Raw genomic sequence first — 26,061 nt, forward strand, 5'->3', positions numbered from 1 at the left:
CTGTAATGCCATGCATCTTTCTCTTATGCAGCAGCCTTTTGTGTGACACTTTGTCGAATGCCTTTTGGAAATCTAGATACACCACATCTACTGGGTCTCCATTGTCCACTGTGCTTGTAATGTCTTCATAGAATTCCAGTAGATTAGTTAAGTATGACCCACTTTTCATGATCATTTCAGTCTTAGCCTTGACTTTTCTTAATTACCCAGCCTCAACTGTTCTTTGGGGTGAAGAATTCCATAGATTCACAACTCTGAGAAAATACATTTCTTCTCATCTTTGTATTAAATCCAAAACCTTTATTCAGAGATCATGCCCTCTGGTCTAAGCTTTCCCACAAGGGGAAACAACCATTCTGCATCTCCCCTGTCAGATCCTCTAAGAATCTTGTACATTTCAATAAGGTCACCTTTCATTCTTCTATATTCCAATGAGTGAAGGCCAAATCTGGTCAACCTCTCCTCACAAGACAATTTCACCATACAGGATATCAGTTTAGTGACACTTTCCTGTGATGTCTCCAATGCCACTGTTTCTTGCCTTAGATAAGGAGACCAGAACTGTTCATGGTATTCCAGCTATAGTCTGACTGGTGCCATGTACAGTTTTAGCAAACTCTCTTTTTTACTCTATTCCCTTTGAAATAAAGATCAACATTCTGTTTGTCCTCCCTATCATCCACTGAAATCGGATGCCAGTATTTTGTGATTCATGAACAAGGACTCCCAAATTCTTCTGTTCTACCAGAATGATGTTGTGAAACTTGAAAGGATTCAGAAAAGATTTACAAGACTGTTGCCAGGGTTGGATGGTTTGAGCTATAGGGAGAGGCTGAATAGGCTGGAGCTGTTTTCCCTGGAGCGTCAGAGACTGAGGGGTGACTTTACAGAGGTTTATATAATCATGAGGGGCATGGATAGGATAAATAAAAAAAGGTCTTTTCCCTGGGTTGGGGGAGTCTAGAACTAGAAGGCATAGGTTTAGGGTGAGGGGGAGAGACTTAATAGGGACCTAAGGGGCAACTTTTACACATAAAGGGTAGTGCATTTACGGAATGAGCTGTCAGAATGTGGTGGAGGCTGGGACAATTACAAAATGTAAAAGGCATCGGGATGGGTATATGAATAGGAAGGAAGGGTTTAGAGGGATATGGACAAAGTGCTGGCAAGTGGGACTAGATTAATTTAGGCTATCTGGTCGGCATGGACGAGTTGGACCGAAAGGTCTGTTTCCGTGCTGTCCATCTTAATGACTCTATGATTTTATGATTTTGCCTTCATGAGCCATGCTGACTCTTTGTTTTGATCAAATAATGCATTCCTAAATGATCTGCTATTAAATCTTTTATAATTGAATTGAATTTATTGTCACGTGTCCCAGGGCACAGTGAAAAGCTTTGTCTTACGAGCAATACAGGCAGATCACATACTTAAATAGCATAGATAAGTAAATCATAGGTAATTCTGTTTGCCGAGCTGGGAATTTGTGTTGCAGATGTTTCGTCCCCTGTCTAGGTGACATCCTCAGTGCTTGGGAGCCTCCTGTGGAGCGCTTCTGTGATCTTTCCTCCGCCATTTGTAGTGGTTTGAATCTGCCGCTTCCGGTTGTCAGTTCCAGCTGTCCGTTGCAGTGGTCGGTATATTGGGTCCAGGTCGATGTGCTTATTGATTGAATCTGTGGATGAGTGCCATACCTCTAGGAATTCCCTGGCTGTTCTTTGTTTGGCTTGTCCTATAATAGTAGTGTTGTCCCAGTCGAATTCATGTTGCTTGTCATCTGCATGTGTGGCTACTAAGGATAGCTGGTCGTGTCGTTTCGTGGCTAGTTGGTGTTCATGGATGCTGATCGTTAGCTGTCTTCCGGTTTGTCCTATGCAGTGTTTTGTGCAGTCCTTGCATGGGATTTTGTACACTACATTGGTTTTTCTCATGCTGGGTTTCGGATCCTTCGTTCTGTGAGTTGTTGTCTGAGAGTGGCTGTTGTTTTGTGTGCTGTTATGAGTCCTAGTGGTCACAGTAGTCTGGCTGTCAGTTTGGACATACTCTTGATGTATGGTAGTGTGGCTAGTCCTTTGGGCTGCGGCTTGTCCTTCTTCCGTTGTCTTTGCCTTAGGCATCTGTTGATTAAATTGCACGGGTATCCGTTTTTGGCGAATACATTGTTCTTCTTCCTCTTTTTGCAGTTCTGGTGTACTGCAGTGTGTTGTGGCCCTTTTGAATAGTGTCTTTGAAAAACCACAAACCAGGGACACAAACAGACAGAACGGATTCAGGATGATCCAGGTAATGATTACAGACGCTCACAACAGACTTCACAAATACAGACAAAAAATTGTGGCCAAAAATCGTTAATTTCAAAAACCACCAATCAGGAATGGACCCGGACCATAGAACAGGACCACACACTGCAAAAAAACGGCACTAAAAGAAAAAATGGCCAAACTAACACACAACAGAGAGGACACCACAACACACACCTGGGTTAGAAACCTCTCCCACAGACAGCTCACAGACACGGAAAGAACAATACTGGCCAAGGGACTCAACTACAACCACAGGGACGCCAAGACAGCAGACTTCCTGGCAGCACTAGAATGCACACTCAGGAACAATGGACTGACAGAAGAGATATAACAAACAGTGAGACAAAGTATCGTACCTCTGATAACAAGGAAAAGACAAACATATAACCTCAACACCAAGGAGAGGGAAGCACTAAAATCACTAAGAAACGATAAGAACATAATCATACTACCAGCAGACAAAGGCAGAATGACGGTCATCCTGGACAAAGCAGACGACATCCAAAAAGCGCAACAACTACTTGCAGATACCAACACCTACCAAAAGAGGGAGTTTGACCCCACCCCACACCTCACCAATAGGATAAACAACACACTAAGGAACCTACAAAAAAACGGACAGATAACCAGGTTTGACCTACAAAGAATGAAACCTGAAAGCAACAGGTAGTCTATGGACTACCTAAAGTACACAAACCAGACATCCCACTCAGACCCATAGTATCACTACCAGGGACACCATCACACAAACTGGCTAAAGAACTACAGCAGAAACTGAAACACCTGATCAGCGGATCCAGACACTCTATACAGTCAACACAGGTTCACCTCTATTGACAAAACCCTAGCCAGAGAAACAATAGCCAACCTGCTGGACATACAGAACAGACAACAGGACGTTGAACTTATCAACAAAGACGGCATACTCAAACTACTGGACCTGTGCCTCACAACACACTTCACATTCAACAACCAAGTATATGAACAAATCAACGGCAGACCCATGGGCTCACCCATCTCTGGACTCATAGCAGAAGCGGTAATGCAAAGATTAGAACAAACAGTCTTACTGCAAATTCAACCAAAACTCTGGGTCAGATATGTGGATGACACCTTTGTAATCATTAAAAACACAGAAATAGAGAACACACACCAGATCATCAACTCCACTCTCACAGGAATCTGATTCACTAGAGAGGAAGAAAAGGCCAACCAACTCCCATTCCTAGACGTGATGGTACAGAGAACACCTAACGGAGAATTCACCACAAAGGTACACAGGAAAGCCACAAACACAGACCAAGTCCTGAACTACGAAAGCAACCACCCCAACACACACAAAAGAAGTTGCATCAAGACACTATTCAAAAGGGCCACAACACACTGCAGTACACCAGAACTGCAAAAAGAGGAAGAAGAACACCTATACAATGTATTCGCCAAAAACAGATACCCGCGCAATTTCATCAACAGATGCCTAAGGGAAAGACAACGGAACGAGGACATGCCGCAACCCAAAGGACTAGCCACACTACCATACATCAAGAGTATGTCCGAACTGACAGCCAGACTACTGTGACCACTAGGACTCATAACAGCACACAAACCAACAGCCACTCTCAGACAACAACTCACCAGAACGAAGGATCCGATACCCAGCATGAGAAAAACCAATGTAGTGTACAAAATCCCATGCAAGGACTGCACAAACACTACATAGGACGAACAGGAAGACAGCTAACGATCCGCATCCATGAACACCAACTAGCCACGAAACGACACGACCAGCTATCCTTAGTCGCCACACATGCAGATGACAAGCAACATGAATTCGACTGGAACAACACTACTATTATAGGACAAGCCAAACAGAGAACAGCCAGGGAATTCCTAGAGGCATGGCACTCATCCACAGATTCAATCAATAAGCACATTGACCTGGACCCAATATACCGACCACTGCAACGGACAGCTGGAACTGACAACCGGAAGCGCCAGATTCAAACCACTACAAATGGCAGAGGAAACATCACAGAAGCGCTTCACTGGAGGCTCCCAAGCACTGAGGATGTCACCTAGACAGGGGACGAAACGTCTGCAACACAAATTCCCAGCTCGGCGAACAGAACCACAACAACGAGCACCCGAGCTACAAATCTTCTCCCAAACTTTGAAAGTCATAGGTAAATAATAATAGTAGGTAATAATAGGTAAATAATAATAATAAATAACAGACTAATATTTTCCCAATAACAAGCATTATAGTAACTGGCTAACTCTTAAGGTGAAAATTATCCATGTATTTTTTGATTTTTTTATTATGCATTCACATTTTTTACAGAAAGCAAATCAGATAACATGGGGGCCTCCTCAACTAAGATGAAGCTCCTCTCAGCACACATTCACAAATGATCCTTTGCGATTTGACTCATTAGAATTTAACTGTAATGCAGCTATCAACAATAGGAAGTAGCCTGCAAGTATTCTCACCCTAGTTTAACATTTAATCAGGAACTGCTTTTAATCTGTGATTGTACAATTCCAAATGGCATAGCTAAGAGTGCAATGTTGGTACCTCACTTCGCAAATAAGGACCTGGAGGTCCTGCTAGTGGGGTGGAGGAGAAGAAAACTATTCTTTTCCCCAGGACTGCCAGAAGAGACTACAACACCAAACACTACCAACCTGGTCTGAAGTAACCACCTGCATCAGTATGGAGAAACAGGTCAGAAAAACACACAGTAATGACACAAGAAAGTCAGTGTGCTCTGATAGGGTAATATCATCATCCTCTCTCTGCTATTCGCACTCACTCTAATTCTGTTTATGCACTCACCTCTCAAGGGTCAAAATCCATTGATCTCACTGTTACAAGCAGCATCTTCATTAACCTATCTCCCTAAAATACTGACCCTTCTTGCTCAAATTAGAAAAAAAAAAGAACTGCAGATGCTGGAAATCAAAAACAAAATCAGAAATTGCTGGAAAAATTCAGCAGGTCAGGCAGCATCTGTGGAGGGAGTGTGTGGTTAATGTTTCAGGTCTAGTGACTCTTAGAACTGATTGTAGCTAGGAAAAGATGGGGTTTTGTATATGCTAGAGAAGAGGTGGGGGAAGGGGGAAGGATCAAATGATAAGTGATGATGGAGCCCAGAGAGAGAGAGAGGAAAACAATTGGGCAGACAAAGGAATGGGTAAAGGTCAGCCTGTGAGAATGAATAGCTGCTAATGGGGATCATTAGTGGCCGACAATGGGTTGAGCACAGTAGCAGCCCATGTGATGATAAGGCCTGGGGTGTGGGAGTTGGGATAAGGACATGGAAGAAAGTGCTTCAGGCCCTCAAAGTATTGAACTCAATATTGAATCCAGAAGGCTGCAGGGCTCCCGAGCAGAAAGTAAGGTGTTGTTATTCCAGCCTGTGCTGAGCTTCACTGAAGCACTGCAGCAAGCCTGAGACAAAAGATGTTGCCAGGGCACATGGTGGTGTGTTGAGATGGAAGCACAGGATAATTTTTTGTAGATGTTCTGCAAAGCACCAACCAGTCGGTCTCATCTCCCCAGTGTAGAGGGGACCTCATTGTGAGCAGCAAATACTGTAGACTAGATTGAGTGAAGTTCAAGAAAACAGCTACTTCACCAGTAAGGTATATCAGAAGCCTTGGATAATGAGGAGTGAGGAAGTAAACAGGCAGGTGTTACCCTTTTGCAATTGCATGCAAAGGTGCCAATGGGTTGTGGACAGATGTAGGGAATAGAGGAGTAGGGAATGGTCTCTGTGGAAGGCTGACAAGGGAGGGAAAGAGAACAGGTGCTTGGTGGTGACATCGACTAGAGGTAGTGGAAAAGGCGGCTAATGATCCTTTAGATGTGGATGCTGGTGGGATGGTAGGTGAGGATCTTTCACATTTGTGGGCAGCTGAAGTGCAGGAAGCGCCTTGTCAACTATGGTGGTGGAGTACCCTCAGTTGAGGAAGAAAGTGGACATCTGGGAGGCCGGCTTGTCAAAGGAGACAGAGGAACTGGAGAATGGGTTAGAGTCCTGAGAATCTCTAGAGAATAGAGCTCTTCTTGCTCTCTGCACTTCCTACTCACTCATTCAGGGTGCTTCACCTACTTTACTGATTGAGGACAGACAAAGCCCCAAATGATTTTGGTGCAGTTGCCCAACTGACTTACTGACAATCCCGGATTGGTTGCATATGACCATGTAGGGCCACTGTGGCCAACCCCTTGGATGGAGATCGGACAGCGCCCTTGAATGACAGTAGTGGCAGTCTCTGACTATGGACCCCCATCCTCCAACTGAATCGAGTACAATTCTCCTTCGACTTTCAGCCATGGACATTTAACAGAGGAATAGGTGTGACACTGACGTAATGGATTACCATACACCAACATTTCCACCCTCTTGACTTTCAGTGCTGAGAGGCACTCCGATCCTGTGCAGACCAGCTGGTAGGAGTATTTGCACACATCTTTAACCTCTCCTTACTCCGATGTGAGGTTCCCACCTGCTTCAAGAAGACAACTAACATCCTGGTGCCACAGAAAAATCAGGCAATGTGCACTAATGATGATTGCCTGGTGACTCTGATATCCATCATTATGAAGTGCTTCGAGAGGTTAATAATGGCACTTACCAATTCCATGATCCCATATTGCTTTGATCCACTACAATTCATCTACTGTCACAATAGGGGCACAGGAGACATGGTATCCCTGGGCACCTATGACAGGCTCCTACTTGTTGACTTTAGCTTCACATTTAACACGATCATTCCAACCAAACTCAACTCCAAACTCTGAGGGCTAGAACTCTGCTCCCCACTCTGCAACTGGATCCTTGACTTCCTTACCAGCACAGCACAAATCAGTAAGAATAGGCAACAACATCTCTTCCACAATAATCTTCAAAACCAGTGCCCCACAAGATTGAATACTCAGTCCCTTACTATACTCCTTACACATTCATGACTGTGTGGTCAAATTCAGCTCTAACTCTATTCACAGATTTGCTGATAATGCCAACGTAGTGGGTCGGATCTCAAATGACAACGAGACAGAGTACAGGAAAGAGATAGAGAACTTAGTGGCATGATGTAAGACAACAATCTCTCCCTCAACGTCAGCAAAACGAAGGAGTCAGTCATTGATTTCAGGAAGTGGAGTGGAGAACATGCCCCTATCTATATCAATAGTACTGAGGTGGAGATGTTTGATAGCTTCAAGTTCCTCGGAGTAAATATCACCAATAATCTATCCTGGTCCATCCACGTTGATGCTACAGTCAAGAAAGCACACTTCCTCAGAAGGCTCAGGAAATTGAGCATTTTCGCAATGATGCTTCCAATTTCTATAGTTGCACCATAGAAAGCATCCTATCTGGGTGCATCACAGCCTGGCATGGCAACTGCTCTGCCCAAGATTGCAAAAGTTACAGAGTTTTGAACGCAGCCAAGTCCATCATGAAAACGAGCCTTCCTTCCATTGACACTTACCGCTGCCTCGGGAAAGCAGCCAACATAATCAGAGATCCCTCCCATTGTCTTTCATTGGGCAGAAGATACAAAAGTTTGAAATCATGTATCAACAGATTCAAGAACAGCTTCTTTCCTGCTGTTGTCAGAATTATGAACAGACTTCTATATTAGAGTTGATCTTTCTCTGCTACTTCTCTGTAGCTGTAACATTATTTTCTGCATTCTGTTCTATTTTTCTGATGTACTTATGTAAGGCATGACTTGTCTAGCTAGCATTCAAGAGAATACTTTCTACAGTATCTCAGTACATGTCACAATAACAAATGAAATCAAATACTCCAGCACCACGAATCCAGAATCTGGTATCCAGCATCTGCAGTCATTGTTTTTACCTGCCTGAATTTCTGTCTGCTCAAAAAAGCAAAGGAAAGCAGAATGCTGTGCGCATCCAAATAAGCACAAAGTGAGTGAGCACTAAGAAAGCAATCTAAGAGTCCTGAGACATATTCTGCTCCAGTGCAAGAGATGAGTGACTGTCCATGCAGGCAAAGTGACCTAGCAGGAACATTGCAATGTAAGGTCTCAGTGAGCTCTAAAGTTATTGGCGAAGTGCCACACTATGTTATATGTTGGTTGAAGATATGCTAAGATGACGTGGTGGTGCTGTTGTTTTGCCAGTGTCGACCTCTGTATACGGAGGATGCAAATAGTCATTGGCCATGGAGCACTTGAGATGGTGGGAAACGGTGTTTGATATGGAGGCCCATAGAGGACTCCAGTGAGCTGCAGCTGTCAGATTACTGCCCTGACTTTGAAGTTGTAAATTTGCACCATTTCAATTCTTATTGCTAATTGCGAGAATAGCAAACTGCATGTAAATGAGAGGAAATTAGATAATAATGAGATGTTAATGCATGCAAATAGGACAGTTGCCAATTGCTACCATTGCCTATATCATCGGCAAGACACTGGGAAAACTCCATCCATGGAGTTCTTCTTGATCCAAAAAGGTAGGAAAATCTAGAACTCACTATCCCGGAAAGGCGCTTCATCAACTGGAATTTTCAAAAGTAATTTTGACATTTTTATTAGGTGAGCAAATCAAGGCAAATGGATATACACACCAACACTGATGCAATGAAATGGTTGAACAGGCTCAATGGGCTGACTGGTCTCCTCTGTTCATGTATTTTCCAATGAAATGGCAGCAATGATTGCTCCATAGTTAGATTTAAAAATATTCTATATTATTGCAAAATAGATTGAGCTAGAAAACATAATGAGCATTGGGGAATGAGACTGATAAATGAATATGAACATAACCAGTAATTCCCATGATTTAATATGATGTCAAAACGCATCAACCATCTGAAGCACAATACTAGATAAACAAAGACAGAACAAAAGGTGCAAAATGAATAAGTGGCAGAAACTTATAGGAGGAGCCTGAGCAACATGGGCTAGGGGGAGATGCGTGACAGAATCAGGAGACAAGTATAGAAAGACCCATTTCAACATTAGGAGCAATTCATGCTATCTTTTATGTTTTTCACAAGTGGCATGGGAAGATTTTTACTAGGCAGTGGTGAGGTGCCAGTTAGGGTTAAATGTCTTGTTAAAAGACCAACTGGCCCCGTTACTATTCAATGTCTCATTTTACCAAGCTCATGAAACACTTTGATTTGGGAAACTCGACAAAGAAACTAGAGTGAGCACTAGATGGATTCAGCTCACCACTTGCTCCATGTAATCTCCTTAGATGAAGAGATGTAAGTTTCCCTTTTGGGAGAGTGTAGGACAAGAGAAAGAATTTGCACATCTGTGACAGAGATGAGGATTTTGTTTTCTCTCAGATGGTGGTGAAACTATTGAATTCTTTTCTGCAGATTCCTAGCAAGCCTGAGTCATTAAGTATTTTCAAGACTGAAATAGACAGCTTTTTAAAGATTAAGGGAATCAAGTTATATGGGAATAATTGAGGATTATCAGGTCAGCCATTATCTCATTTAAATGATGGAGCTGATGGACCAAAAAGCCTGCTTGTGCTCCAATATCGATGGACACTTGGCACTAACATCTCAGGGCATGCTCCATGGGCACCAGCCACATCTGACACATGGCAACCTCTGAATACTCTTATGCCACATCTCTGTTCTATTTATAAAATACTTCTGCACTTCAATGTTGCATCTTGGGCTGTGCTGGCAACTATCATTTTAATGCTGCAGCAAGGACACTTTGTGCTTAGGAACACATAACCAGCTTATGAATGGAACAGGCTGCATCTCCAAGTTTTTTGCTTGTACTCATAGTGCTCACTCAGGGTGAACCGAGCTTGAAGCTCACAGCAACCCTGCCTTGCATTGCACTGTCTTGCCTTTTAGTGCAGTCTCAAACCCATGAAGTTTGTCAACACTCCTCAGTCAAGTCAAAGGAGATAGCTTTTGTTTAGGAGTTCCTGATACAGTAAATCAAGGGCAGCCTCTGATACCAGACCAATACTCCAGAGCCTACTTAGGACAATCAGAACCAGGATCCACAGAAGGGGAAGGGGCGGAATGTTGGGCAGACCTAAGGGCATGGTAGGTAAGTAATGAGGCAGGTTTGGTAAGATATGGCAAGAAAACTTATTGGACTTCACAGCAAAAATCCTTCCAAAAACTTGATGTAACATGGACTTAACCAAACAAAAACTAACATTCAGCCCTATAATTCAGGCAGTTAAAGGAATAGTGAATATCAATTAGGGGTACAGAAAGGGGAAAATGTACATAGCATAAAAACATTCTCCAAAGGCAAATGAACAAAACTATTAATGCTCACTAGATATGATGATACTCACCAAAGCTCCTTAGACAATACCTTCCAAACCCATAATCAGTATCACCTAAAAGGACAAGAGCAAGAACACTACCACTTCCAAGTTCCTGCTTAAACCATTTGCCATCCTGACATGGAACTATGTTGCTGTTTCATCAGCATTGCTGGGTCAAAAGTCTGGAACTACCACACTAACAACAGTGTGAGTTTACCTATTTTAAATGATCTGCAGCAGTCCAAGAAACCAGTTCATCACCACCTTCTCAAGTGCAACCAGGGGGAATTGGCACTAAAATGCTAGCCCAAACAACATGGGTGAATGAATAAAAAATATCCTGAATGCCTGATTTCTGTTACAGGTCATAGAAATAAAGCAAGTTTGAAACAGTGGGGTGATTTTAATCTTGGCCCCAGAATGGAGGTGTGCAGCTGGGCCTTTATAAACAAGCAGGTTACTTACGTGACCAGAGAGAAATTTCTGGAGAGACTCAGCACGTCTGTGGAAAGAAAGCAGAGTTAACGTTTTGAGTCAGGTAACTCTTCAACAGATTCTAATCAGTTCTGATGAGGAGTCACCAAACTCGAAACATTACCTCTGCTTTCTTTCCACAGATGCTGTCAGACCTGTTAAGTTTCTCTAGTAATTTCCTGTTTTCATTTCAGATTTCCAGAATCCACAGTACTTGGTTAGTTGGTTACAGTTCAGGTTACTGATATGTTCAGATCTGAAACATTTCCTATTAAAGGAAAATGACTCATCCAATTTTAACTCGAGACTTAGTTGAGAAGCTGATCTGTGGTTGATTTCACAAGGACCTTCTAATAAGTATAAAACTTTCCTAAGTAGTATCAGAAAAGGACAGTCGCTCTTCTGGGCTCCACAAGGGAAGGATGGACTCATTGACGAGAAACAAAAAGTATAAACCTTTTCCTCAGCCCAACTTTTGTCCTTTCTTCCCAAAAACCTGTGGCTCCAGATTTAGTCTTCTGACTCACTTGAGGACACAAAAAATCATAATATCTGCTGGACATCATCCTTATTTCATTGGGCTGAGTTGAAAAATAATTTTCCAGAGATTTGTTCTCCTTTATAGACCCAGGTCTTTTTTCTACTATTTTTCTTCCTCCAGAAAATGACATGCAATTGAAACAATGGATGTTTGTGATGGAAGAGACAATAAGAATGTGTCTGAAGTGTCTAGGCGTGATCGGTTTGCCTGCCTGGCATTTTTCTACGTTCAACTTACATGTCCTTTGTGCCTTTGCAAAATCTTCCCACCATGACTATACCTGGATGTACTCAGGTCTACCCACAATGTTCACCTGCTGATAGCTGTTCTGCACCCTGTTTGTGCCCATATAGAATTAAGGAATTGGTCTATTTAAATAAGTCTACCAATTAAAATAAGTTATACTTGCCAAAAAACCCTCAAGGTTAAAATGAATTCCTTTGTCTCAAGTTGAGAAAACTGCATTTTTTCAAAACAAAGTCATAGCCATTACTTTTAATTCGATAAGAATCATAATTATTCCCTACTGAATTCTAAAACTAACCAGAGACTGAGTCTTGTGATCTTTCCAGAAGACTTATACATCTGTGGACCACATCATGGCTGCAAATTCAAGGTTTTAAAAAAGTTCCAGATATGTTTTCAGTGATCGTTTTTCATAAAAACAACATGCTCATTATTTGATTACCTCTTCACTAAACAGGTCTAACTGTACAAGACATATCTTTAATCTTTGAACTTAATTGAAAACTAATAATTTTGTCGTCAATTACAAGTGTTATTGCCTAATTAAGCAATTGGCATTCTCCTTGTAAAACAAGTGTCCTGTGGTTAACCAGATTTTGACCCCATTCAAACACCACAAAATCTAGAGCTCCAACCAAATGTTTTATATTAAAAAAGGTTATTGGTGCAGGTGTTCAGCATATGTAGAAGAGCATGAGCAGTTACATAAAGTTGTACATATTTTTCAACACAAAGCCGTTGTCGAGTTTCTGCTAACCTAATAAGGAAACAGATGCCTCATACTTAAACACTTAAAAATTGCACTTCCTTCCATTAATAAATCCCTTGTTCTAAACTTTCATGAATATCTCCTGTAATTCAAATACCAGTAAACAGATATATTTCTTATGATTGTACATATGTTAATGGTGTGCTTGTTTTTATTCACTCATGGGATGTGGTCCTCTCTGGCTAGGCCAACATTTATTGCCCATCCCTAAATGCCCAGAGGGCAGTTAAAAGTCAACCACATTGCTGTGGGTCTGGAGTTACATGTAGGCCAGACCAGGTAAGGATGGTAGTTTCATTCCCTAAAGGACATTAGTGAACCAGATGAGTTTTTCTGACAATCAAAATTGGCTTCATGGTCATTATTAAACCCTTAAATCAGATCCTTTTTTTATTGTGGGGCGGCACGGTGGCACAGTGGTTAGCACTGCTGCCTCACAGCGCCAGAGACCCGGGTTCAATTCCCACCTCAGGCAGCTGACTGTGTGGAGTTTGCACATTCTCCCTCTGTCTGCATGGGTTTCCTCCGGGTGCTCCGGTTTCCTCCCACAATCCAAAAATGTGCAGGTCAGGTGAATTGGCCATGCTAAATTGACCGTAGTGTTAGGTAAGGGGTAAATGTAGGGGTATGGGTGGTTTGCGCTTCGGCGGGTCGGTGTGGACTTGTTGGGCCGAAGGGCCTGTTTCCACACTGTAAAGTAATCTAATCTAATCTAAGTTCCACCATCCACGGCAGAATTTGAGCCCTAGTCCCCAAGACATTAGCTCAGTTTCTGGATTAATAGTCAAGCGATAAATACCAATAGACTACCACCTCCGCATTGAAAAACAAATATCCTCACGTAATTATAAGCAGAAATGTAATGTTAATTATGAACAGCAATTCTTGACAAACAATTCCAAAATTGAATTCTACACAAACAGAATTTAGTTTGGTACAAAAGTATTTGAGTTGGTACTTTATGCTGATTTGTCATTTTGCAAAACTTCTTGCTCCAATAATTTAATAGGAAAAATATACAAATAATAATGCAGGAAATTATATTACCTCAGGTATTGAACAAAAAAAATCAGGATAAAGTTTCAACAATTTTATAATTTCTTTTAAAAATTTTGAAATTTTTTCACGAATTTATACCCCACCATATCACCACATTGAGTTCCAGAAGGTATTGTAAAGTTACCACAACCAACTACCACCTAGAGTTTTTACCTGTGGTTACGGCTTATTTTGGAAGGCTACCCACACAATGAAGAAGGGCTTATGCCCGAAACGTCGATTCTCCTGTTCCCTGGATGCTGCCTGACCTGCTGCGCTGTTCCAGCAACACATTTTCAGCTCTGATTCCAGCATCTGCAGACCTCACTTTCTACCCACACAATGAGAAGCCAAATACATCAATGCTGCTGAATTCCAGGTGGTGTTCTTGTTAACAAAAAGTGCAGACAGGCTGCACTAAAAACAGACTCAGATTTCTCCTCAGAAACTGAATACACCAATATCTACCACTATTCATCTGCTCCAACTCCAAAAACGGCCCCGTCAAAATTAGGTTTTATAGTTCAGATACCCACTGGAAAAAAAAAGCACTATACACTGTATGGGAGTTTTCATCCTTTTCTAGCACGGCATTCAAGCAGATTCTGCCATCTGATAAGGTTATTTTTATGTCCTTACCTTCAGGTATTTTACCACCTTCTGGATTTGCCAGTACTCAGAAGGTAAGTCAGTACCGGATTCCTGTTGTCTGTTCATATCTTGTTTGTCTTCCTCACTCTCTGTAGAACTTTCACTTAATTCTTCTGATCCATCAGAAACTCTGGAAAATGTAAATGGTTAAGCAGCTAAAAAAGAATCTTGTCAACTTTTACACTGTTAAGATTTCCATTTACTGGGCTATTATGCCACAATAAATTATTGGTTTATTTAGGTTTAGTTATAAATGATAAAAAGATTGTATGTACTCAGTTATAAAGAATATAATTTAACAGTGATGTGTTGGAAATTGCATTCACCTTTAAAACAATTCTTTTAGTATTTCATATTTAGTATTCTTGGCATAGTATGACTGTTACAGCAGTAAAAAAATTAAACAAATCTCTAGCATTAGAAAACAAAGGAAAGATTGTGTGAATCATCCAGATCATAACGTTCCATTAGAATGATATAAACGATTTACTGGGTGACATGAGCATCAATGAATACCTTGAGAAACAGGATGTTTTAATCTTACGTTATGAAGTTGAAGGCGTGTACTGTACATTTAAGAGAGACTAACAGTCCCAGAGTATAATGGAAAATTGAAAATATGCAACATTTGGCTGTGAAATAGATACCTTGGTTGGTTGCTTAAATTTGAATAGTCGTCAAAACAGCAATCAGTTTAAATTTGCCCCAGGATACCAAAACCCAATCAAGTTTGAATTTGTTGTTTTGCCAAAATTGAACCAATGAGATGATTCTAAAAAACGGCAGGCAGTTTGAAAGTCAGGCAGAGTAACTGCCATCAAGAAAGACCCAAAAGATTGAAACACTTTTGGTCAAAGGTATCTTTTCATTGAAACATATTTGCAGTAAAAAAAAAAAGACGACGACTCAGTGAGATCTTCAGCCAAAAAACGAAAATCACCAGAGACAACAGCCACGGTATGGTTTTGAAATTAAGCTAATGTAATTTTAATAAGTGTTTATTGGAACAGCATGTGGTTATACTTTCGGAGGCAGGTAATAGGCAATTAAGAGAAAGAGGGGGCCTAGACTTGTGAATTGTTGTTGTTTAATGTTCACTTTTAGAGTTAAAGCATAAATTGATATTATTTTCTTTAAATAATGGATTTTAGGAGTTCTCGGTCACTCATATCTTAACAGATTATGAGGCAAGGTGAGCTTTTCTGGATGTTTGGTTTAATTAACAGAAGGGTTCATCACCACTTAGAAGGAAGGACAACTAACTTTCGAATGAAAGCAAGCAAAGGGTCAACCGTTTTCTTGACATCATGCGTAACTGGTAATGGTCATTGGCTGAAAGGGTTCAAACAGGTGACTGACACAGAACACACTGCCAGCCCCCAAAATAAGGTATATCAACAGGAGTAGGTGGAGAGAAAGACAGAAGCCTGAGAAATGAGACACCATCTTCTTGGAAGAAGACCAGAAGTATTCCTACATCAGCCCAAGGGTAGAATTAAACTTATAATCAAAGACTACCAGTAAAGATTGCAAGACATTAATGATGAATACTCCACCACTCCAAAATTATCATCCCTGCTCCACCATTGTACAAAACAGCTTCAGGACTGTTAAAGAGTTCTCATCTGTAATAGATTGTGCATTTCCTTCCTTTGTCTAAACGCACAGTGTATCAAATCTAAACTATGGCTTCTAAACAAATTAAATAAACTTTCTAAAGATTGCTTACAAATGCTCAACTGTCTTATCAGGAACATAACAGATCAGAGCAGCAATGGGCCATGCAACCCTTCAAACTTAGGGCTTATGCCTGAAACATCAACTCTCCTGCTCCTCGGATGCTGCTGGACCTGCTGTGCTTTTCCAGCACCACACTTTTGACTCTGATCCCCAGTAGCTGCAATCCTCACTTTCTCCTTCAAACTTACCCTGTCAACCAATCTAGAGTTGCAAAATTAGTGTTAATAGTAAGTGTGAATAGTAAAAAATAGGTCAGCTTTGATGACAGCAAACTCATGTAAACAAGATGCTGGCTTAAAAGAAGGTGTCATCAAAAAGGTAGACAGGTTTCATACTCTGAAGCTGAACTCAATGTGGAGTCTAAAAGTCAGTAAAATGTCTAAGCAGAAAATGAGATGCAGTTCCTCCAGTTTGACTGGGTTTCACAGAAGCACTGCAGTAGGTCTAGATCAAAACTGTAAGCATGATGTATTAAAGTAGAACATAGCTGGAAGGTAGTGGTCAACCCTATAGAAACAGCAAATGTTTTCCCTCGAACAATCACTGTGTTCGGTATCACAAATTCAGAGGAGGAGACCTCATGTGAGCAGCAAGTACAGTAGACTACATTGAAGAAAAGTATCAGTAAAGTGCTGCTACACCTGGAACATATGCTTGGTGCCTTGGACAGTGAGGTGGAAGGTGGTATAATATTACACCTTCTTGCAATTACAAGAGTAGGTGCCATGGTGGGGAAATGCTCGGAGTGGACCAGGGTGTTACAGATGAAACAGTCCCTGCAGCATGTTGACAAGAGAGAAGAGCAAGAAAGATATATTTGTGGTGACATCTGGCTGAAGTTGGCAGAAATGGCAGGGAATGATCCTTTGAATGCAATGGTTTGTGGGATAGAAAGAGAGGTAGGAGAAAGGGTAAAGACAGAAACATAGGAAATGGGTTGTAAATGGCTAAGGGCCCTGTCAACCAATAGCACAGCAGTCCATAGTTGAGAAAAAAGGTAGATGTATCAGAGGCACCCCTACGGCATCATTGGCGTGACAAGTGTGGCAGGGATGGAAAAACTGGGAGAAAGGAATTAAGTCCTTAGAGAGAGTCAGTAGGATTGTAATAGATATTGGCGGATAATCTATCCCCAGAAACGTAAAGAGAGAAGCCAAGAATGAGAAGGGTAGAGTCAGTGATGAATCAGGAAACGGAGAAAGAAAAAAAAAGAGAGAAACTGGAAGCAAAATTTACTAATTTTTCCAATTCCAATAAAAGGAGGAAACAACGCCAAATATGTCATGGATGTGTTGGAGAAAATGTTGTCTGCACCACGTTAGCCATCCTCCAGTCTTCCGGCACCTCACCTGTGCCTACTGATGATTAAAATATCTCAGCAAGAGGTCTGGCAATCACTTCCCTAGCTTCCCATAGAGTTCTAGAATACACCTGATTAGGTCCTGGGGATTTATCTGCTTTTATGCATTTCAAGACATCTAGCACCACCTCTTCTGTAATATGGGCATTTTTCAAGATATCACCATCTATTTCCTTACATTCTATACCTCCCATTTCCTTTTCCACAGTAAAAACTGATGCAAAATACTTGTTTAGTATCTCCCCCAGATCGTGCAGCTCCACACATAGGGTGTCTTGCAGAACTGTGAAGGGCCTTATTCTCTCCCTAGTTACCCTTTTGTCTTTAATGCATTTATAAAGCCCCTTTAGATTCTTCTTAACCCTATTTGCCAAAGCTATCTCATGTCCCCTTTATGCCCTCCTGATTTCCCTCTTAAGTATACTCCTATTGCCTTTATAATCTAAGGATTCACTTGATCTCCATTGTCTATTCTTGACATAGGCTTCCTTCTTTTTCTTAACAAAAACCTCAATTTCTCTAGTCATCCAGTATTCCCAACACCTACCAGCCTTACTTTTCACCGATAGCAGGAATATACTGTCTTTGGACTCTTGTTATCTCATTTCTGAAGGCTTTCCATTTTCCAGCCGCCCCTTTACCTGCGAACATCTGTGCCCAATCAGCTTTTGAAAGTTCTTGCCTAATACCATCAAAATTAGCCTTCCTTCAATTTAGAACTTTAACTTTTAGATCCGGTCATCTTTTTCATCACTACTTTAAAACTAACAGAATTATGGTTGCTGGCCCCAAAGTGCCCCCCCCCCCCACTGACACCTCAGTCACCTGCCCTGACTTATTTCTCAAGCCTAAGTCAGGATTTGTACCTTCTGTAGTAGGTACATCCACATACTGAATCAGAGAATGTTCTTGTACACATTTAATAAATTCCTCTCCATCTAGACTCTTAACACTATAGCAGTCCTAGTCTATGTTTGGAAAGTTAAAATTCCCTACTATAACCACCCCGTCTTTCTTATAGATAATTGAAATCTCCTTACATATTTGTTTCTCAATTTCCCACTGACTATTAGGGGGTCTATAACACAATCCCAAAAAGGTGATCATCCCTTTCTTATTTCTCAGTTCCACCCAAATTACTTCCTTGGATGTATTTCCAGAAATATCCCCCTGAAGATCAGCTGTAATGCTATCCCTTATCAAAAACGCCATCCCCCTCCTATCTTGTCCCCTTTCTATCCTTCCTATGGCATTTGTATCCTCGAACATTAAACTGCTTGTCCTGTCCATCCCTGAGCCATGTTTCCGTAATTGCTATGATATCCCAAGTCCATGTTTCTAACCATGCCCTGAGTTCATCTGCCTTCCATGTTAGGCCTCTTGCATTGAAGTAAATGCAGTTCAATTTATCGGTCCTAGCTTGTTCTCTGCTACGTTTCTTTCTGCCCTGACTGTTTGACTCACTCCTTTTTCCAACTGTACCAGTGTTGGATTGATCTCTTTCCTCACTATTTCCCTGGATCCTGCCCCCCTTCCCCCCTCCCCACTCCCCAGCTCCTACCCCGCCTTGCTAGTTTAACTCCTCCTGAGCAGCTCCAGCAAATCTCCTTGCTAGTATATTATTCCCCTTCCAATTCAGGTGCAATCCATCCTTCTTGTACAGGTAATTTCTACCCCAGAATGATTCCAATGATCCAAAAATGTGAACCCTTCTCCTCGCACCAGCTCCTCAGCCATACATTCATCTGCTCTATCCTCCTATTCCTACCCTCACTAGCTCATAGCACCGGGAATAATCTAGACATTACTTACTTCGAGGACCTCCTTTTTAAATTCCTGCTTAACTTTTTATATTCTCCCTTCAGAATCTCATTCTTTTCCCTTCCTATGTCATTATTTCCAACATGGATAATGACCTCCTGCTGGTCCCTCTCCCTTTGAGACCATTCTGCACCCTCTGAGACATCCTTAATCCTGGCACCAGAGAGGCAATACACCATTCTGCTTTTTTTCTCTGCTGGCTACAGAAAGGTCTGTTTGTGCCTCTGAGAGTCCCCTATCACAATCGATTGCTTAGTACCCGAGGTACCCCTCGTTGCATTAGACCCTGTCACGATACCAGAAACTTGGCTGTTCATGCTATATTCCCCTGAAAGGCCATCACCCCATACTTTTTCCAAAACAGCATACTTGTTTGAAATGGGGATAGCCATAGAAGACTTTGCACTACCTGCCTATCCATCCTACCTTTCCTGGAGTTAACCCATCTACTTACCTTTATCTGCTGCTTTTCTCCCTTCCTATAACTGCCATCCATCATATCTCCAGCTCTTGAAAAGTTCCTCATTGCCTCCGTCGCTCCAACTGATCCGTGCAATCCGATAGGATTCGCAATAAAGACACTTCCTGCCGACGTAATCATCAGTAACATGGAAACTCTTGCTAACCTCCCATATCCGACAGGAAGAGCGTATCATTCTATTGAAAGCCATCTTTGCTCCTTCACAATCTACAGACCCAGAAAATAGCACTGTCTTTTTGCCCTAAAAAAGTGCTCCAAGCTAACTTTGTACTTCTGATTTATATCATTTAAAATTTGATCAAGAAACAGATTTTGATAAAACATATAATCGAGAAAGAACCCACTCTATTCAGTACTGCAGATTTACAGCAAGGTTACATGTTAAAAACCATGCACTTATCTGTTCCTGTGCTGGTTCCTCCAAGGTCAGCTGTGAATTTCACTGTTTGTTAATTTTTCCTGGACATACTCCGATGTCAAACAGCAAAGGCAGTAACTGTGCAGATACACCACTGTGTCAGTTAGTAGGTTTCTTTCTCTCTCTCCCTCCTGACCATGCGCTTGCTTTCTTTGTTTTCCTTTTTTCCTTCTAAAAGTGCCGTTGTTTCGACCTTTTTTTACTCCAAAGTCCCGAAACAACGCAATAGCATATAAAACAGTAACTGCTGCTCCTGGAATTCTGGGAGATCACGTCCAACACCTAAAATACCTCAAAAAAAGGAGCAGCTCTTACAGCCACAGTTTTTTCTCGTCCTTTATCACGGATTTCTCAGAATCCTTTGAGCTCAGTGCAGATTGAAATTGGATATGATGTTATGGGTATCAGAGAATTGGCAGTAAGGGTATCTGGGCTGGGATCAAAATTTCCAAGGATATACATTCTATGGGCATAGGGGTAGAGTTCAGTAACAAACTGAATTAAATTGATAGCATGAAGCAATAAGTTCAGTAGATGTAGAAGCCATGTGAGTAGAGTCAGGGAACTGCAAGAAAGAAAAGACCCTGGTGAAAGTTAAGTACAGGCTTCCAAGCAATAGTCAGGATGTGGGATTGAAAATACATCAGAAGATATGTAAGAAAGGCACTATGACAATAATCATGATGACTTCAACATGCAGGTGGATTGGGAAAATCAGGTTGGTAGAATATCCTAAGAAAAGGAATTCATGGAAAGGTCTTTTTTGCTTTTTTGGAGCAGTTTATTGTAGAGCCAACTAGGGAACAGGCAATGCTGGATTTGGTAGTGAGGCAGACTTGATTAAGGAGCTTAAAGTGAGGGAAGACAGTTCTGAAGAAGGGCCATTGGACCCAAACATTAACTCTGATTTCTCTCCACAGATGCTGCCAGAATTGCTGAGATTTTCCAACAGTTTCTGTTTTTGTTTTTGTAAGTCATTGCTGCAGAAAGCTGTGGAAGCCAAGTATTGGGTACGTTTAGGACAGAGATAGATAGGTTCTTGATTAGTAAGGTGATTAAGGGTTACGGGACTAAGACAGGTGAATTCATTCGAGAAACCTATCAGACATGATGAAATGGCACAGAAGGCTCAAAGAGCAGAATGGCCTAATTCTGCTTTTATGTGTTCAGGTGTTATACTCACACTCTCTGTATCAAGTGAGCTTTCTCTTGAGCTGCTTTGCACTTGTATTTCCTGGCTGCAACCATCTCAACATTTTCTTTTTCTTTTTTAATCTTCTTAGTATCCTGGACTTTCAATTGAGCTTTATCATCTTTTATACTTTAAAAGAAAGGAAATTGTTTGAGTAAATTGCAAATAACATACTTTGAATAAAGCAACAGTTAACAACTAAAACCCTTGAAAAGGTATATAAAAATAGAAAGAAACGTATTTTAATATTACTGCTTCTTCAGATTTTAATATTATTTGGAACATTATTGGAAAACAAACAAAGAATCAAAGAAGTTATCAAACAGTAAGTACTATTTTAGTAATCTTGAAGCCATGGCAATAGAGAATACGATGGCAATGACTTGAAACAAACAAATTAACAGCGAAAAATTACAAACACACAGCAGATACAGCACAACCACGAGCAAGCGTACCATCAGTTAATATGTGATTGCAGTATTGTAGCAAAGTTCCTGGACTGGTTACCCAAGGTCCTGAACATACACCAGAACTGCTAAATGTACTTAAATTTAATTAATTCATTACTTAATTACATAGACTTTATTAAATTAGTTCATAAATTTAAAATAAAAGTCTTCAGTCATTATGATCATGAAATGACCAGATTGTCATTAAAAATTCATTTGGTTCAGTAACACACTTAGGGGAGGACACCTGCTATCTTACGGAGTCTAAATTATCCCACGTGATTCCCTAACATTTTGAAACTTGCGAGAGAACAACTTGACAAGGTGACTCTCATCAAGTAATAGTTAATAGCCAAAGAACCAAATTCCTCCATCATATTCCTGTATAGTTCCTATCTGACTGAATATGCTTGCACAGAGATGTATAGTTGGGGAGAAATTACCCTGTGGGTTCTCAACATTTGACTTCAGACCCAATAAATTCTCAAAATTGGTCAAGGAAGGCCTCTGTTGATTAACACCTAAAGCCTTCTCAGCTGATGAATCAGTTTGACTCCATGTTGAACAGCACTTCGAAGAAGTATTAAAAATAACAACACACAACTTATTCTGTATAAAAACAAAATAACAGTAAATGCTGGAAATCAGAAACAAAAACAGGAATTGCTGGAAAGGTTCAACAGGTCTGGCAGCATCTGTGGGGAGAAATCAGAGTTAATGTATCAGGATCAATGAATCTTTCTCAGAACTGATGTCAGCTAAGAAAATGTTTATTTTTCAGAAGATAGGTCGAGGGGGTGAGGGTAAGGAGTAAATGATTGTCTCCACCTGAGTCCAAAAACAGAGGAGAACAATTGGACAGACAAAGGAGTGGATAACAATCAAGCTAGGAGGGTGAATAACTGTTAATGGGAACTGTTGGTGATTAAAAATCGGTTGTGAGTATGGCATGCCATGTGATAACAAGGCCTTGTTTGTGGGGTTTGAGGTAAGTACATGAGAGGGCTGAAGCCCAAAAATTGTTGTCAAATCGCTAAGAATTAAACTTAAGTTGAAGCTACATGGGGCAAGTCTGAGCCGGAGACAGTGACTTGACAAAGTATTTGCCAAAACTTGTTTCCACAGCCACACCACACTCCCCAGTGACTGCCTCCGGATCAAACTCACCCCACGTGGATTCCTACTCAAGTTTCATCCTTTGTGCTTTGACAACAATTTTCAGATTTGAGTTCTCCCATGTCCTTACCCCAAGCCCCGTACACTAGGCCTTGTTATCACATGGTCTGCTATGACACACAACCCATTGTAAGCCACTAACAGTCTCCACTGACAGCTATTCACACTCCTAGCCTGATCATAATTAATTTCTTTGTCTGCCCAACTCTTCTTCTCTCTCTTTGGCCTCTATCCCCACCTATTATTACTCTTACCCCACAACTCACCCTGTCTTCTGCATAAAAAATAACATTTTCCTAGCTGCCATCAGTTCTGAGAAAGGGTCACTGGACCTGAAACATTAATTCTGATTTCTCTCCACAGATGCTACCAGACCTGCTGAGCTTTTCCAGCAATTTAATGTTTTTAACTAGAAAATATACTGATTGGCCAATTCCAAAGGCCATCTTCAGCAGTGGCTCAGAAGAAACATGATTGACTGAGTTAGAATTGTAGAACCTCTACAGTGTTGAAAGAGGTTGGGTCAGAACTTTAGACCGAATAAGTTGGGTTTGCATTGCTTATCAAGCTTCTGTAGCCTTATTTGTCACATGGTGTGTTTCATACTTGATATGACTATAAGCAGCTCTGCATCAATGTCACCCCAATTTGTTCCTCATTTTCCCTGGGTTCTGGTATCCTTTGAACCACCATACTCAAGCCAATATCTGGAGTGAAATTGCATGCCAATCCTGTTGATTCTTTAGTGGCTGCAATTGGATCGTTTCTTGAATAATCATATTACATATTTTGATATTGCTGGGCTTTCTGGAAGGCCATGTTATTGTACTGGGTTATACTACATTTGTAGTGTCTTGGTGGTTCTCCCCCTCCTCCACCTCTCCTTAAAGGGCTGTGTGATGTCAAAGGGCTGGTCACTATCTTCCATGGCATCTTGGTGATAATATCTTCCACTGTCTCCTCAAAGAAATGTGCAAGATCCAGATTCTCCTGCTGTGGCTGGTTGCTGTGGTTTGCAGTTCATTACTCTCTGTGCTCATCTTCCTGATCCCTAAAGATTTAGGTTCTCTACCAACAACTGCTGGTATAAAATGTTACCAATTAAGATTGTCCCAAAATAGTCTAAAGCTGATACTATATCTTCTGGTGGGTAAACAAGCTGAAAGGCATTGCATTTTTTGCTGCTTAATGAAGAGTAATGTTGATTTGGAAGGACGTGGTACGTTTGTAAAATTTCCTATTCCTTGTCTCAGAATCCCACGATCAAGTGTTCCAAGACATTCAATGAAGTGGCCTCAGGGCTGTGGAGACATCCTGTAGTGTGCCAGAGGGGTTTTCATAGAATCCCTGCAATGTAGATGCAGGCCATTTGGCCCATCAAATCAACACTCCCCTTTCAAAGAGCATCCATGCAGACTCACTCCCCTACCTAATTCAGATAACACTGCGTACCCATGGCTAATACACCTAGCCTGCACATCCTTCTGACACTACAGACAATTTAGCATGGCCAATCCATCTAACCCACATATCTTTTGACCGTGGGAGGAATGTGAAGCACCCGGAGGAAAGCCACACAGACACAGGGAGAGTGTGCAAACTCTACACGGATAGTCGCCCAAAGTTGGAATTGAACCCAGGTCCCTGGTGCTGTGAGGCAGCAGTGCTAACCACTGACCTACCATGCCATCTGGTAATAAAGCCTGATTCCCTGACTGCGAATCGAACCCACGTCACAGTAGTTAGAGTACCGACTCCTAACCACTAGACCATCATGGGCTGATGGTCTGAACCATTGTACTGTGCCTGTCAGAATGGTGATGGCTGCCCCCATATCTAGCTTAAATCTTGTCTCTTGTTCATTGGTGAAAAGCTCTGTTCTCCATTATTCCTCTGTGACCTGGGCTATGCCTCCCAGGAAGGAATCTTTAAATAACTGGAAGACTTTGACTTCCTTCATGCAAGCATATCTATACAGTCCTGGTGGTCCCTTCTCCTGCATGCATGCAATTCTTCATGGTGAGATATACTTTAAAGTATGGGGCCCTTTGCTGTCACATCTGGAACAAGGGGTAATGGTACCAGTGGCATTCTCATCTGCTTGAGCCTGTGTGTTAGTGGGTATAAACAAGGTAAAAACAATGACTGCAGATGCTGGAAACCAGATTCTGGATTAGTGGTGCTGGAAGAGCACAGCTGTTAGTGGATATATGTAAGACCCGATGGTCAACGTATTGCACCAACTCTATAAACTGACCAGCTGAAGAATCTTATTTCCCTTTAACTAGGTTACGTTCTATTTTTGCATCTCCCCTGGTGTAAGCTGGCCGCACTGATTTTAACAGTGCAAGGCCCTCTCAAGATCTGATAGGACTTTGAAGCATACCCTCAAGATAATTTGGTCTCAGATGAACTCTTTGCTCAAAGAAATACATTACAAATTGTGTGCAAGTTGATTTAGGTCATTCATGAATATGTCTGTACTCTTTTCTGGATCGTAGGCGTGTTTGTTGAACTCAGAAGTGCCCCACAATGTTCTGTCTCATATTGAAGTACTCATCATAGGTCCTCTGTACTTGGTCCCATTTTTCTGAGTCCTCAACAATCCTTCTGTTGTCTCCTCCATTTCCCAGCCTAGAAGATTCCACCTAATAACTCTATTGCTGTGTTTCTCTGCATGGATGCAACCTGACCAATTGAATATTTCCTGTATTTTCTGCTTTTATTTCACATTTCAATCACTGCAGGATTTTGGTTTGGTGAGTTTATGATATTAAACCAGCTATGGTCTTATTCAATGTTTGTCGATCAGACTCTCACAGATAAATGGCCTATTCATGTTCCTATATTCCAAAGAGAAACTAAGGCTCATTCCAGGACTGACTAGTCTTATTGTTCATAATAAACACTCTTGTGTTCTGAAGTTAAACACAAGCTTAAATATTTCAGCACAGTCATTCTCTCAAATGCCTAGGAGCAAATTCAAGGTTCACTAGAAATGCAGTATGAATGCTACAGAAAGCGTCATGAGTAAGTAATAAGTATAATTGCTTAAAGCTCCAGGTGCAGCAATGATACACACAGAGAGTTAGCCTAATTGGAGAGA

At 41.3% G+C, this 26,061-nt stretch overlaps 1 protein-coding gene across 2 annotated transcripts in view; it reads right to left on the reverse strand.

The window, feature by feature from the left end:
• Window positions 1-26,061, reverse strand: part of odad2 (outer dynein arm docking complex subunit 2) — a 384,917-nt gene that overhangs the window by 221,047 nt on the left and 137,809 nt on the right. For both annotated transcript variants that reach the window (XM_043690488.2, XM_043690489.2), the window contains exons 9-10: window positions 21,322-21,459; window positions 14,307-14,448 (exon numbers count right to left, since the gene is read on the reverse strand). In XM_043690488.2, the coding sequence (XP_043546423.2) occupies window positions 14,307-14,448; window positions 21,322-21,459 (280 nt within the window). The remainder of the gene's footprint in view (window positions 1-14,306; window positions 14,449-21,321; window positions 21,460-26,061) is intronic.

Source organism: Chiloscyllium plagiosum, unplaced genomic scaffold (genome assembly GCF_037043375.1).
Source record: "Chiloscyllium plagiosum isolate Xiang-an unplaced genomic scaffold, Cpla_swu_hap1 HiC_scaffold_5, whole genome shotgun sequence".
Taxonomy (NCBI): Eukaryota; Metazoa; Chordata; class Chondrichthyes; order Orectolobiformes; family Hemiscylliidae; genus Chiloscyllium; species Chiloscyllium plagiosum.